This window comes from Scyliorhinus torazame, chromosome 11, assembly GCF_047496885.1.
Source record: "Scyliorhinus torazame isolate Kashiwa2021f chromosome 11, sScyTor2.1, whole genome shotgun sequence".
Lineage (NCBI taxonomy): Eukaryota > Metazoa > Chordata > Chondrichthyes > Carcharhiniformes > Scyliorhinidae > Scyliorhinus > Scyliorhinus torazame.
Window position 1 is genome coordinate 87,998,023 of NC_092717.1, and position 12,198 is coordinate 88,010,220.

General features: G+C 46.4%; 1 protein-coding gene across 3 annotated transcripts in view; it reads right to left on the minus strand.

The window, feature by feature from the left end:
• rbbp8 (retinoblastoma binding protein 8) overlaps nucleotides 1–12,198 on the minus strand; it is a 243,628-nt gene that overhangs the window by 14,116 nt on the left and 217,314 nt on the right. For 2 of the 3 annotated variants that reach the window (XM_072467444.1, XM_072467445.1), the window contains exons 14-18: nucleotides 8,508–8,587; nucleotides 7,555–7,663; nucleotides 3,457–3,570; nucleotides 1,946–2,015; nucleotides 346–442 (exon numbers count right to left, since the gene is read on the minus strand). In XM_072467444.1, coding sequence (XP_072323545.1) covers nucleotides 346–442; nucleotides 1,946–2,015; nucleotides 3,457–3,570; nucleotides 7,555–7,663; nucleotides 8,508–8,587 — 470 coding nt within the window. The remainder of the gene's footprint in view (nucleotides 1–345; nucleotides 443–1,945; nucleotides 2,016–3,456; nucleotides 3,571–7,554; nucleotides 7,664–8,507; nucleotides 8,588–12,198) is intronic. The other variant, XM_072467446.1, reaches the window with a different exon arrangement.

Below are 12,198 nucleotides of genomic sequence, written 5' to 3' on the forward strand. Positions count from 1 at the left end.
CGTGCTCCCAGTGTCTGCGTGGGTTTCCTCCTGGTGCTCCGGTTTCCTCCCACAGTCCAAAGATGCGCTGGTTAGGTGGATTGGTTACGTTAAATTGCCTTAGTGTCCAAAACAGATTAGGTGGGATTACTGGGTTATGGGGATAGGTTGGAAGTTTGGGTTTACATGGGGTGCTCTTTCTAAGGGCTGGTGCAGACTCGATGGGCCGAATGGCCTCCTTCTGCATTGCAAATTCTATGAAGTTAGCAACTTCTTTAAAAAATGAAAATGTATTATTAAGCCATAAAGCTAAAATGAGCTAAAGAGAATAGAACAGGTGTTCTGCTATGCTAATCCAGTACTTACTACTTCACATTCCTTGCATGTATGCCCATGCATTTTTCTTCTCTCTTCCTTGTTACGGACCACCTCAACATGAGGGAAGTTTAAAACCGTATTCTTCCTAGACACAAAATAATAATTACAAAGTTAGATCATTTATTACACTTTTTCTTGTGGTATACGTAACATTGTCATGATGTGGTGCTGAATATTGTACAGTTTAAAGATAATCACACCTGCTTAAAAAGCTCAAATTAAATACAATAGTTTCATAAATTGATCGTGAATTCCACACAATTCACTGTGTATATGTAGTTGGGATGAAGATATGCGGCCCACTTTGCTTCTTACTTCCCAACCTTTACACAGCACTGGAAGAATATTGAGGACTCCAGAAAGTAAAACCAGATTAACTTTCTTTTTAAAAATGTGACAAATTAAGAAATATTTATTCTGTTCTATATTACACCATATTTCAGTTCAATGCTAAAACACTACAAAATTATTTTTTTGTAGATGTGAAATGAAAGAAAGAACATTTACATTTTGAAAGTTGAACAGATCTTTCAGTTACCAAAGGATTACACCCATTTAAAGATGAAAAATCACTGGATGCTTGGATGACACAACAGCAGCACTCACATTGAAACCTATGACCAAGGCTGACATTCTCCTAGTTTGTGCCTGGAGGGCCAGTAGGACAGAGACTCAGGCACAATTCACCCGAAAAATTTCCAAGTCCAGTTACAGGAATTTTGGTGGGGCGCTTCTCGGTGGCTGCAATACAGAGATTGTCACGGCTATTCAACGGCACGTAGCCATTTTTGGGGGGCCTCGGGGAATTTCTCCTTGTCGAGGCTACACTTAGGAAGGTTTCCTGCACTGGGGAGCTGAGGTCGACATCTGGACCGGCTCCTCACAGATAGGAGTGCCATTCTGAACGGCTGCCCCGATCTCTACACCCCCATACACCCGCCTCGTTTCAGGACCCCCACCCCATCATACCTCAACCTTTCTTCGGCCTCCTCAAACAGCCCTTCACCCCTCCCAGTTTCATGGGCACAGCCCCCCCCCCCCTCCCCCAGGCCCTGACAGTGCTAACCTGGCACCTGGACACCTTGGCACTGCCAGGGTTCCAGGGCCAAGGTACTACCCTGCACTGTCCCCAGCCACTTGGGGGGCTCGAAGGTCTGAGAGAACCCCCTCGAGATATCATCACACCTGGTCCATTATTGTGTAAACCAGTGTTAAAGATTGAAGCCTTGCAGGTGCGTCCGTTGACTCCCAGGCACCCAGATGAATACAATGTCTGGGCGCAGCATGGCCGCTAAATCACACTCTTCATTCTGCTGGAGGTGTGGAATTTGAATTCTCTGAATTGCCGAGAACCAATGAGTGGACAGTACACACAGGTGTGACTGAGTGCGAATATTAATATAAGATGACAGAAGCTGACTTGACCATCCAGAGCACAGTTATATATTCTTCTCCACCTCCCATAAAGACCAGCAATGAGTTTTTCTGACCCTGAATATGCAGATCACATAATGAATTGGGAAAATTAGTTGCGTAGAGTACATTGTGCTTAGGCTCCAGTGTTAAATTAATCTTTTAACTCTGTTACCTTTGTCCAGGGTTTAAATAAGGCTGCACAAAAGATTCATTTTTTATTTTCTCTGACTCTTCTTGAAATACTAAAAGAAAAAAACAAACAGTCAAGTCCTTAAACAAAATGTCATCAATGATACTATCATTCAAACATTAATATAAATTAGTGTGGTGAAATGATCAACAATCTGCTTTTACCAATATTGACTATCATGTTTGTATCCATATGATCAAAGAGCTTTACAGTACAGATGAAACTCACAAGATCAATCGTTCCTATACAGATTTTTTATTCCCAATTGTCTGCCCTTTCTTTATTCATTTGTTCCCTCCATTTATCTTTGAAAATGCAATTTTATACTGTTTCTGATAGGACATTTCATATCCTCATATGTCTCTGCTAACTATATCCATTGACACACTGGTAATATTAAATTTATACCCTCTAGTTACCAATCTACTGATCAGTAGAAATAGTTTCTTCCTATTTGCCTGACTAAAATCCTTCAAACTTTCTTTAGATCATCTCTTAACTCATTCTGTTCCAGTGAAAACAGTTTGCTTCTCAAATCTCTTCTCGTAACTAAATATCTTTGACAACATCTCACCAGATCTTTTTTTTTTTACCCTCTGCATAGTTTTGGCATCCTCCAAGTAGGATTTCTGAAACTCTGCTCAATAGAGCGGGTAATCCTTTGGTGGACTGTTGCTCAGAGAGCAATTTGGATATACCTCAGCAGAGCAACATTTTAAGTCATGTGAAAACTGACATTGTAGTCTCAAATTCAGGTAATTGTTTATTGGGAATGAAAACGCACAGGGGTTTGACCAGTTTATCACCACAATTCCACTAGAAACTCCTGGCAAAGGTAGGGCGACACGGTGGCTACCAAGCTGCCTACGGCGCTAAGGACCTGGGTTCGATCCCGGCCCTGGGTCACTGTCCGTGTGGAGTTTGTACATTCTCCCTGTGTCTGTGGGTTTCACCCCCAAAATCCAAAGATGTGCAGATTAGGTGAATTGCCCCTTAATTGGAAAAAAAATAATTGGGTACTCTAAATTTATTTTTAAAAATAGAATATAGGTCAGATGCTGAGAATAGTACTTTTAAACTACTTTTCTCTCATTTCCGAGGACACTGACTCTTGGCTCGATATTCCATTGGTGCTGACAGCCCTACTTTGGCTAAGTGGTCATTCTTGTGGTGAGTAAAGGCAATGAGTGCCAATAGGCCATTTCACCAGGAGGTACTTGGTTTTATCCAAGGTCAATAACTTTTTCCAGCAGATATTGCTGGATAGCAACCAGCAGCAGAAATTCTGATAAATCTTTCTTCTCTTTATTCCCAGATCAAAGTAACTAATTACAGCATCCCTGCTGCTGTCCCAGCAGAGAAACTAATAAAGCAAAGACTTGCAATAAAAATTGGGATTTTCTGGTCTGGGTGGCTTAGTGTTAAACTGCATGCTGTACCACTATATACCAAGTCGTCAGGACAGAATGATTAAATCCGAAAATTAGGATTACCACTGTTGTATATAGTATGGGGGCTCCTTGTCTCGTCGGGATACGATTCATATTCACCATAAGCAGTCCGATCAAACACTTCCGCAAGACTGTCATCCATTATGTGTCTGTTTCCTGTAGCAAAAACAAACCAGCTAAAACTATCAATCACAAAAAGACAAAAGAAGTTATTTCACCATTTCGAGAAAGCATGACGTTGAGATAGCATCAGGACACTGTGGAGTCAATATCCATGTTTACTTAACAGCCTCTGTGCAGTTGGTGGAAGGCTCACATCAATCAAGCAATTATGACGGACCTTCCAATGCACTTAACTTACCCTTTCCCCCAATATCCTTGAAAACAATGGTCTGTACATGTCCAGAGAAGACACATCCATCCATTCATGAAGACAGTCCAAAGGTCAGGGATTTCCTCCCCACTTTATCTCTCACCCTTCAATAACTTGGTTTACCATAAAGATATTCATAATTTTTCTGGAATTCATGACACCTCCTAGCTTGCACTGCCTTCCTCACTAGATTCATCTACCTTTTCAGTATTCTTTGCATGATGTTAAATCTTAGCTACATGTTCACTTTTTCCTTATCTAAAACATGAACCTTTGCCTTCTTGTCCTTCAGTGCATATTAATAGTCAGTTTAAAATTTACTTATTCCTTTCAGGATGTTAAATATTTCAATAAAGATAGTTCTAAATGCCCTTTTTCCTGATGTAAGCACTCCATATGTCTTCATTTTCTTTTCTCTTGGGTCATTTGTCCAACCCTATTTATCAAATTTCTCTCTACACCCTTCAATGTTGACTGGTGCCCAAAACAGGACATATGGAAGATCAATGTTTCATATAAACTAATCCTGATATTCTACCCCATGAGCTATTTCATCAAGGATCCTGTTTGCTCTTTCCACCACTAATAGTAGTGCTGACAGTTTGAGTACATTTCCCATGTGGCATTTACTGTAGAGTGCTTTACTTTGCACTCTCCACTCCATTTTGAATTTCTCTACATCAAACGACAAATGTTTTTGGTCCAAATTTCCAAACTGCAGACCTCAATGCGGCTTGTTCGCTAATTTTCTACTGGTGCTACCTAACCAAAATAAAACAAAGTCCGCTCTGGGCAGCATTAGAGGGGTTGTTCCCGGCGCTTGTAGCACTGAGAACAACCCCACTATCTAATAGCACTCTGTTGTGTTTTGGGGCCCGGGGAAGGAAATGCCCCCCACCCCCGAGGCCACACTTCGCATCATTTCCTGCACCGATGTGCTCTGACGAGCGAAACTCCTCTGTGCAGGAAGAGAATAGCATCCCGATTTATTGACCCCCCCCCCCCCCCCCAACCCGACACCCGGGCCCCCCAATGCCCCAACTCAGCTGTCGGAGGGGGTCCTCAAGATCCCTGCATCCCACCTCACATGGGCAGGGCTCCCCTCGGCCCAATCCCCAGCAAGGGCAAAATGTCACTCGAGCACCTTGGCACTGCCAGCCTGGCAGTGCCACCTGGGCACCCAGGGGGCATTGCCAGGATACCCAGCCTGGCATCAGCAGTGCCAGGGTATCATCCTGCCCAGAGGTCGGCCACCTCTGATTGCCTGGATCCCCATTTATACCACAAGCACTTGGGAGTCAAACAATCGATTTGATTCCTTAAGGTATGAAAGCACTTACTCACATAGAAGTTAGGGAAAATCTGGAATTCTCTCTTGAGCAACTGCTGAGATTAGATCACTTGCAAATTCCAAAATTAAGATGGATATATTTGTCAAGGGTATTCGGGCAGATGGAGTGAAGAAAATATCAGACATGTTCTAACTGACAGCCAGAACACAATTGACAGCCTGGGTAACCTACTCCGGTTCCTATGTCTGAACCTTTGCATTCACACACTCAAGACATCCTCCAAAGTGCCACATAACTATATCAAAATATCAAGTTTATCACCACTTCAGCTTGGTTTGCAGTTGTATCTAGTAGTTGATGCGAAACATTCCCATTACCACAGTACATTGCACTAATCTTTATGGTGCACCAGCAAATATCAATTTTATGACAATGCTCCGGATTTTGTGGTCAGTATGAAGCAGTAGCGTTGACTGTTTGCGTCTAAAATAGCTGCCCAGAAGGTTTTAACAGGCTCTTGGGCAGACAAATTCAAACACTGGTTTGATTTTGATGCCACCTTTAGAGGATCTGTGGCACCCAGACATCGGGAAAGCAGCAGGAAGGCTGATCACCCAATCAAACTGAAGATTCCTCACAGACTAAAAAGCAGAAGTCAAACAGTAAAGATAAATTACATTTAAATCATTGTACAGAAAGCAAGAATAAACACATAGGATTAAGAAACTTCAAAATAAAAATAATTTCTATGTTTTTAGAAATCTGTATAATTTGTATGTTCTTCTGAGGCAATTTGACTTCACACTTATAAAATTAATTTTTCAGGGCCAGATAGGCTGATCAACAATAATGATGATTTACTGCTCCATTAAAAAAACATTACTCCCGATGGAACAAGTCTTAAGCTTTTCTTAAGTCTTTAGTGTGATATTAGCGGGTATAGGGTAATTAGTTTAAGGTGTCAAGTGTGTGTGTTAAGTGAGTGTGTGTTAAGTGAGTGTGTGTTAAGTGAGTGTGTGTTAAGTGAGTGTGTGTGTGTGTGTGTGTGGGGTGGGGGGAAAGGGGCTGGATTCTCCAAAAATGGGGCTATGTCCCCACACCAGCGTCAAAATGCTGGTGTTTCACTTGGACTTTCCTTAAGAAAGTCCTGAGCGATTATCCTACTTGCAGGGGGCTGGCAGGGCCCTGGAGTGCTTCTCACAGCTCTGGCTGCAGATACAGGGTCCCGCACTTCTGGTCGGGAGTTCGCGCATGCGCATGGCGGCGTCCTGAGGCGGCCGCCCAGTGCAACATGGCGGACTCGCACGGTGGACCGTCATGCAGAATGTAGGCCCGCAACCCCCCCCCCCCCCCCCCCCCCCCGAGATCGCGCGCACCCGCGGATCCCTGCCGCCTGATCGCTCCCATGGCCGTGGATGAGGCCCCTCCCCCCGGTGATCGATCCTCCCGCCCCCCACCCGAGGTTCCTGACGGCCGATACGTGGTTAGAACCACGCCGCCGGGAACTCGGCCACTTTCACGTGGAGATTCGGGGGGGGGGGGGGGGGGGGGGGGGGGGGGTAGTTCTGTAAATGGCCCCCTACCCGCGCCGCGGAGATCGCGTGCGAGGGCTTCCCCAGTGATTCTCCGTGGACTGGAGAATCGTTTCAGCAGCGCTGGTCCCAATTTCCGGGTAAACGGCCATTATCCACCCCCGTGCCGAACGCGATTTTGACTTGGAGAATCCAGCCCAGGGTATCTGACTGCAACAATCAATTTCTGAATACCAGGAGAATACCGGTGGTGGGATTAGGCGCTTAAGTAACCCTTAACTGGTCACTTAAGGGTTGAGGTGGGAGGACTGACCTTGACATTTACCGTCATTGACTTAATCAGGCAGAGTTGGAAAGGTGACAGGCTCTCCATTCCGCACTTTCCCACCTGCTCCTGAAAAGAGGGCATTAAATTTCACCCCGATTCTACAGCATTTTATTTTTAAAATTTAGAGTATCCAATTCAATTTTTCCAATTAAGGTGCAATTTAGCGTGTTCAATTCACCTACCCTGCACATCTTTGTGTTGTGGGGGCGAAACCCACGCAAACACGGGGAGAATGTGCAAACTCCGCACGGACAGTGACTCAGAGCCGGGATCGAACCTCGGACCTCAGCGCCGTGAGACTGCAGTGCTAACCACTGAGCCACCGTGCTGCCCTTCATATCATTTTTTTGATGACACACTGGGCTTTTCGAGTCAGACTTTTCCGGAAGGTTCAGGATAGAAGGGGAATTGCCAATCAGAAGTTCAAACTTTCCAGGCAATTCCCAGAGTTGCCGTGTCAGACTTCTGTGGGATTCCCGATGTGCATCATGGGTCTTGTGTCCAGTCTCTGACGATCCGGAGAATGTAAGATCTGGGCCTTTATATTTTCAACTTTGTTACTTAACATGCAGTGAAGTTAGCAAAGAATGGGTAATGAGTTAAAAAATTACATACCAAGGTTAGATTGGTTGACTCTCGATTCTTTTGATTTTGGCAACATACTTTCACTCACATAAGTACAATCCATGTCTAGAGTATTCATTCCCAATTGCCTGATGGACTGCTAGAAAAAAAAAATCACATTTCCTTTACCAACTTCTCGTAGGTCTATAATCACCAAATGGCATACAACTGATACATTCTGATTATCATAGAATTTACAGTGCTGATGATTGGTATTGTTTCATTCCTAATGCATATATATATATATGTATATATTATATATATATTTCACCAATTCACTGAGCCTGATTTAGAATGGTTTGGACACCAGAATGGACAGCAAATTGGATGGTAAGTTATGTCTTCACTACAGAATGAGTCCAATTCGATTGCTGTAACTTCAAAAAAATCTAAGTGGTTTATAACCGAATATTTAATTAGAATTAAAAGGTCAAGAAAGTCTATCGCGGATATTTTATTTTCTCTTCAAACCACATCCCTAATGACTGCAAAAACATGAGTGAATATTTGGGCTACACTTAAAAAGGAACCACTGATTTCTCTGCCACACACCTGTCATTTCATGGATGTACGTGTGGACATTGTTTAAACACAGATAATTCTTTGTCCACCTTGGTAGTGGTCTCATGTCTCAATGGTATTTTATCCAGGAATATCAAGGACAGTCAGGAAAGCTATTAAAAAAATTCCACCTTAACAGACAAAATCTAAACACAAGGATATTTGAAATAGTGTGTGATAAAAGGTTATGGGGAGAGAATAGGGCAATGGAATTAGTTTTGGTTTGCTCTATCAAAGATCTGGCACAGATTCAATGAGCTAAATGGTCTCCTTTCTGTGCTGTCAATTTCTGATTTCAAATAAGAATGAACATGCAAAACAATACAGAATATACCTGAAATACAATATTTTAAAAATAGTTTGATATTTATATGGTTGGTTACCTTTAAGTCAACTTCTGAGGTGTCCATCTTGCAATCTAATTCTGGATCTATGCTCCACTGAATGTTTTCTGATTGTGTCCCTGAATCAATAGTTTAAAATCAATGAGCATATTATCTCAACCATCTCAAGTAAAAAATGGACCTTATGTATTTACAGAAAAACAATGATATTGCTTATTGTATTGGAAATCAACATGACTGTGGGGAAGATGGAATTGTAGCTGCCACTGGCAAAGGGCATAAAAGACAAAACTCAAAAAGTTATCATGAAAGGAGGATAAAATGGAAGTGGGAAGTGGTGAAGAGGATAGGGGAAAGCGCAGCCTGGAAGAGGAGAGCGGCAGGAGAGGGGGGGGGGGGGGGGAGGGAAAAGAGACAGATGGAAATCAGAGAATGAATGAGTGAGGCAAGAGGAAGATGAAGAAAATGTCATCCTGTTGTAGTACTGGCTTGTATTATTATTGTATAAACTCAATGTACATTAACTTTTTGGTTCTATGTCTGGAGAAAGCTGAAGCCAATTATCTGAGTTTTCACAATCTGACAAATCACTCAATAGTGCCGGTAGCGCAAAAAGACTCCATGAGACGAATAGAGTGAAGTCGATGAGGCTTTATTAAGCGTGTCTGTTCCCCCGCAGCTCGATAGTAAACTGGCCTGCGGGGGAAGACTCCGGCTTCTTATACTCCGCCTTCAGGGCGGAGCTTGAGGTCAACGGCCAACCAGGACCCGGGATCTGTCAGCCAATGACATTAGGGCTTCCAGTCCCACATGACCCCCAATACATACTACCACATTCACCCCTTGTCAAAAATGAACCCGGCGGGGTGATGCTTCGTATGGTGGTAAGGGTTTACAGGGCTGGTCCTGGGAGGACAAAACATTCACATGGCAAGACAGTATTGGACAATTTCGTCCTGTTGCAACTATTTACAGAGGGTATAGGAAGAAAAGCAAAATGTTCTTGTGAACAGTCCATATTTGTTTTACATTGACGCCACGAGTTGGTCGGGCGGTCTGGTCGTCCGTGTCGATCGCCTCGGCCCCGGCGGTGGTGGTGGTGCTTGTACCAGTGTTGTCGCCTCCAGGAGCCGTACGGTTTCAGCTTGGGCTTGATTCTTGGTCGGAGCTGAGGGGAGGTGAACCGATCCTCCTGGGAAGGGGGCGGTCGCGGGGTGCGGCGGTGGCAGGAAGGGGGGGGGGGTTGGGTTGATGGTGTCGGGGGGGCGTGCGTGTTGCCGGCGGGCGCCAGATCCCGCAGGGAGACCGTGTCCTGTCGGCCGTCGGGGTACTCCACGTAGGCGTACTGGGGGTTCGCGTGGAGGAGGTGAACCCTTTCGACCAACGGGTCCGCCTTATATGCCCGCACATGCTTTCGGAGCAGGATGGGTCCTGGGGCCGCCAGCCAGGTCGGCAGCGACGGTCCAGAGGAGGACCTCCTAGGGAAGACAAAGAGACGCTCATGTGGCGTTTGATTAGTGCTCGTACATAATAACGACCGGATGGAATGGAGAGCGTCCGGGAGGACCTCCTGCCAGCGTGAAACTGGGAGGTCCCTGGATCGTAGGGCCAGTAGGACGGCCTTCCAGACCGTGCCGTTCTCCCTTTCTACTTGCCCGTTCCCCCGGGGGTTGTAGCTGGTCGTCCTGCTTGAGGCTATGCCCTTGCTGAGCAGGAACTGGCGCAGCTCGTCACTCATGAAAGAGGACCCCCTGTCGCTGTGGACGTATGCGGGGTAACCGAACAGTGTGAAGATGCTGTTCAGGGCTTTAATGACTGTGGCCACGGTCATGTCGGAGCAGGGAATGGCAAAAGGGAAGCGGGAGTATTCGTCCACTACATTAAGAAAATATGCGTTGCGGTCGGTGGAGGGGAGGGGCCCTTTGAAATCGAGACTGAGGCATTCAAAGGGGTGGGAAGCCTTAATCAGGTGCGCTCCATCTGGCCTGAAAAAATGCAGCTTGCATTCCGCGCAGATGTGGCAGTCCCTTGTGACTGTACGGACCTCCTCTAAAGAGTATGGGAGATTGCGGGACTTGATGAAGTGGTAAAACCGAGTGACCCCCGGGTGGCAGAGGTCCTCGTGGAGGGTTTGGAGGCGGTTAATTTGTGCGTTGGCACATGTGCCGCGGGATAGGGCATCGGACGGCTCGTTCAGCTTTCCGGGACGATACAAAATCTCATAGTTGAAGGTGGAGAGCTCGATCCTCCACCTTAAGATTTTGTCGTTTTTGATTTTGCCCCGCTGTGCACTATTGAACATGAAGGCTACCGACCGTTGGTCGGTGAGGAGAGTGAATCTCCTGCCGGCCAGGTAATGCCTCCAATGTCGCACAGCTTCCACTATGGCTTGGGCTTCCTTTTCTACTGAAGAGTGGTGGATTTCTGAGGCGTGGAGGGTCCGGGAGAAAAACGCCACGGGTCTGCCCGCTTGGTTAAGGGTGGCCGCTAGAGCTACGTCGGAGGCGTTGCTCTCGACCTGGAAGGGGAGGGACTCGTCGATGGCGCGCATCGTGGCCTTTGCGATATCCGCTTTGATGCGGCTGAAGGCCTAGCAAGCCTCTGTCGACAGAGGGAAGGTCGTGGTCTGTATTAGGGGGCGGGCCTTGTCTGCGTACTGAGGGACCCACTGGCCGTAGTACGAAAAGAACCCCAAGCAGCGTTTCAGGGCTTTTGGGCAGTGTGGGAGGGGAAATTCCATGAGTGCGCGCATGCGTTCGGGGTCGGGGCCTATTATCCCATTGCGCACTGCGTAGCCCAGAATGGCTAGCCGGTCGGTGCTAAAAACGCACTTGTCCTCGTTGTACGTGAGGTTCAAGGCTTTGGCGGTCTGGAGGAATTTTTGGAGGTTGGCGTCGTGGTCCTGCTGATCATGGCCGCAGATGGTTACATTGTCGAGATACGGGAACGTGGCCCGCAACCCATGTTGATCAACCATTCGGTCCATCTCCCGTTGGAAGACCGAGACCCCGTTTGTGACGCCAAAAGGGACCCGTAGGAAATGGTATAATCGCCCGTCTGCCTCGAAGGCTGTGTACTTGCGGTCACTTGGGCGGATGGGGAGCTGATGGTAGGCGGACTTGAGGTCCACGGTGGAGAAGACTTTATATTGGGCAATCCGATTGACCATGTCGGATATGCGGGGGAGAGGGTACGCGTCTAGTTGTGTGTACCTGTTGATGGTCTGGCTATAGTCAATGACCATCCTTTGTTTCTCCCCTGTCTTCACTACTACCACCTGCGCTCTCCAGGGACTATTACTGGCCTGGATTATGCCCTCCTTTAGTAGCCGCTGGACTTGGACCGAATGAAGGTCCGGTCCTGGGCGCTGTACCGTCTGCTCCTAGTGGCGACGGGTTTGCAATCCGGGGTGAGGTTCGCAAACAAGGACGGGGGTTGCACCTTGAGGGTTGCGAGGCCGCAGATAGTGAGTGGGGGTATGGGGCCGCCGAATTTGAACGTAAGGCTCTGTAGATTGCATTGGAAATCTAATCCCAGCAAGGTGGGGGCACAGAGTTGGGGAAGGACGTTTAGTTTGTAGTTTTTGAACTCCCTCCCCTGCACCGTTAGGGTAACTATGCAGAATCCCCGGATCTGTGGGATCCTGCAGCTAGGCAAATCTTTTGTGCACTGGGATAGGTGGTCAAGGAACAGCGTCTTACCGTGTCGGGGTGTATAAAGCTTTCCGTGC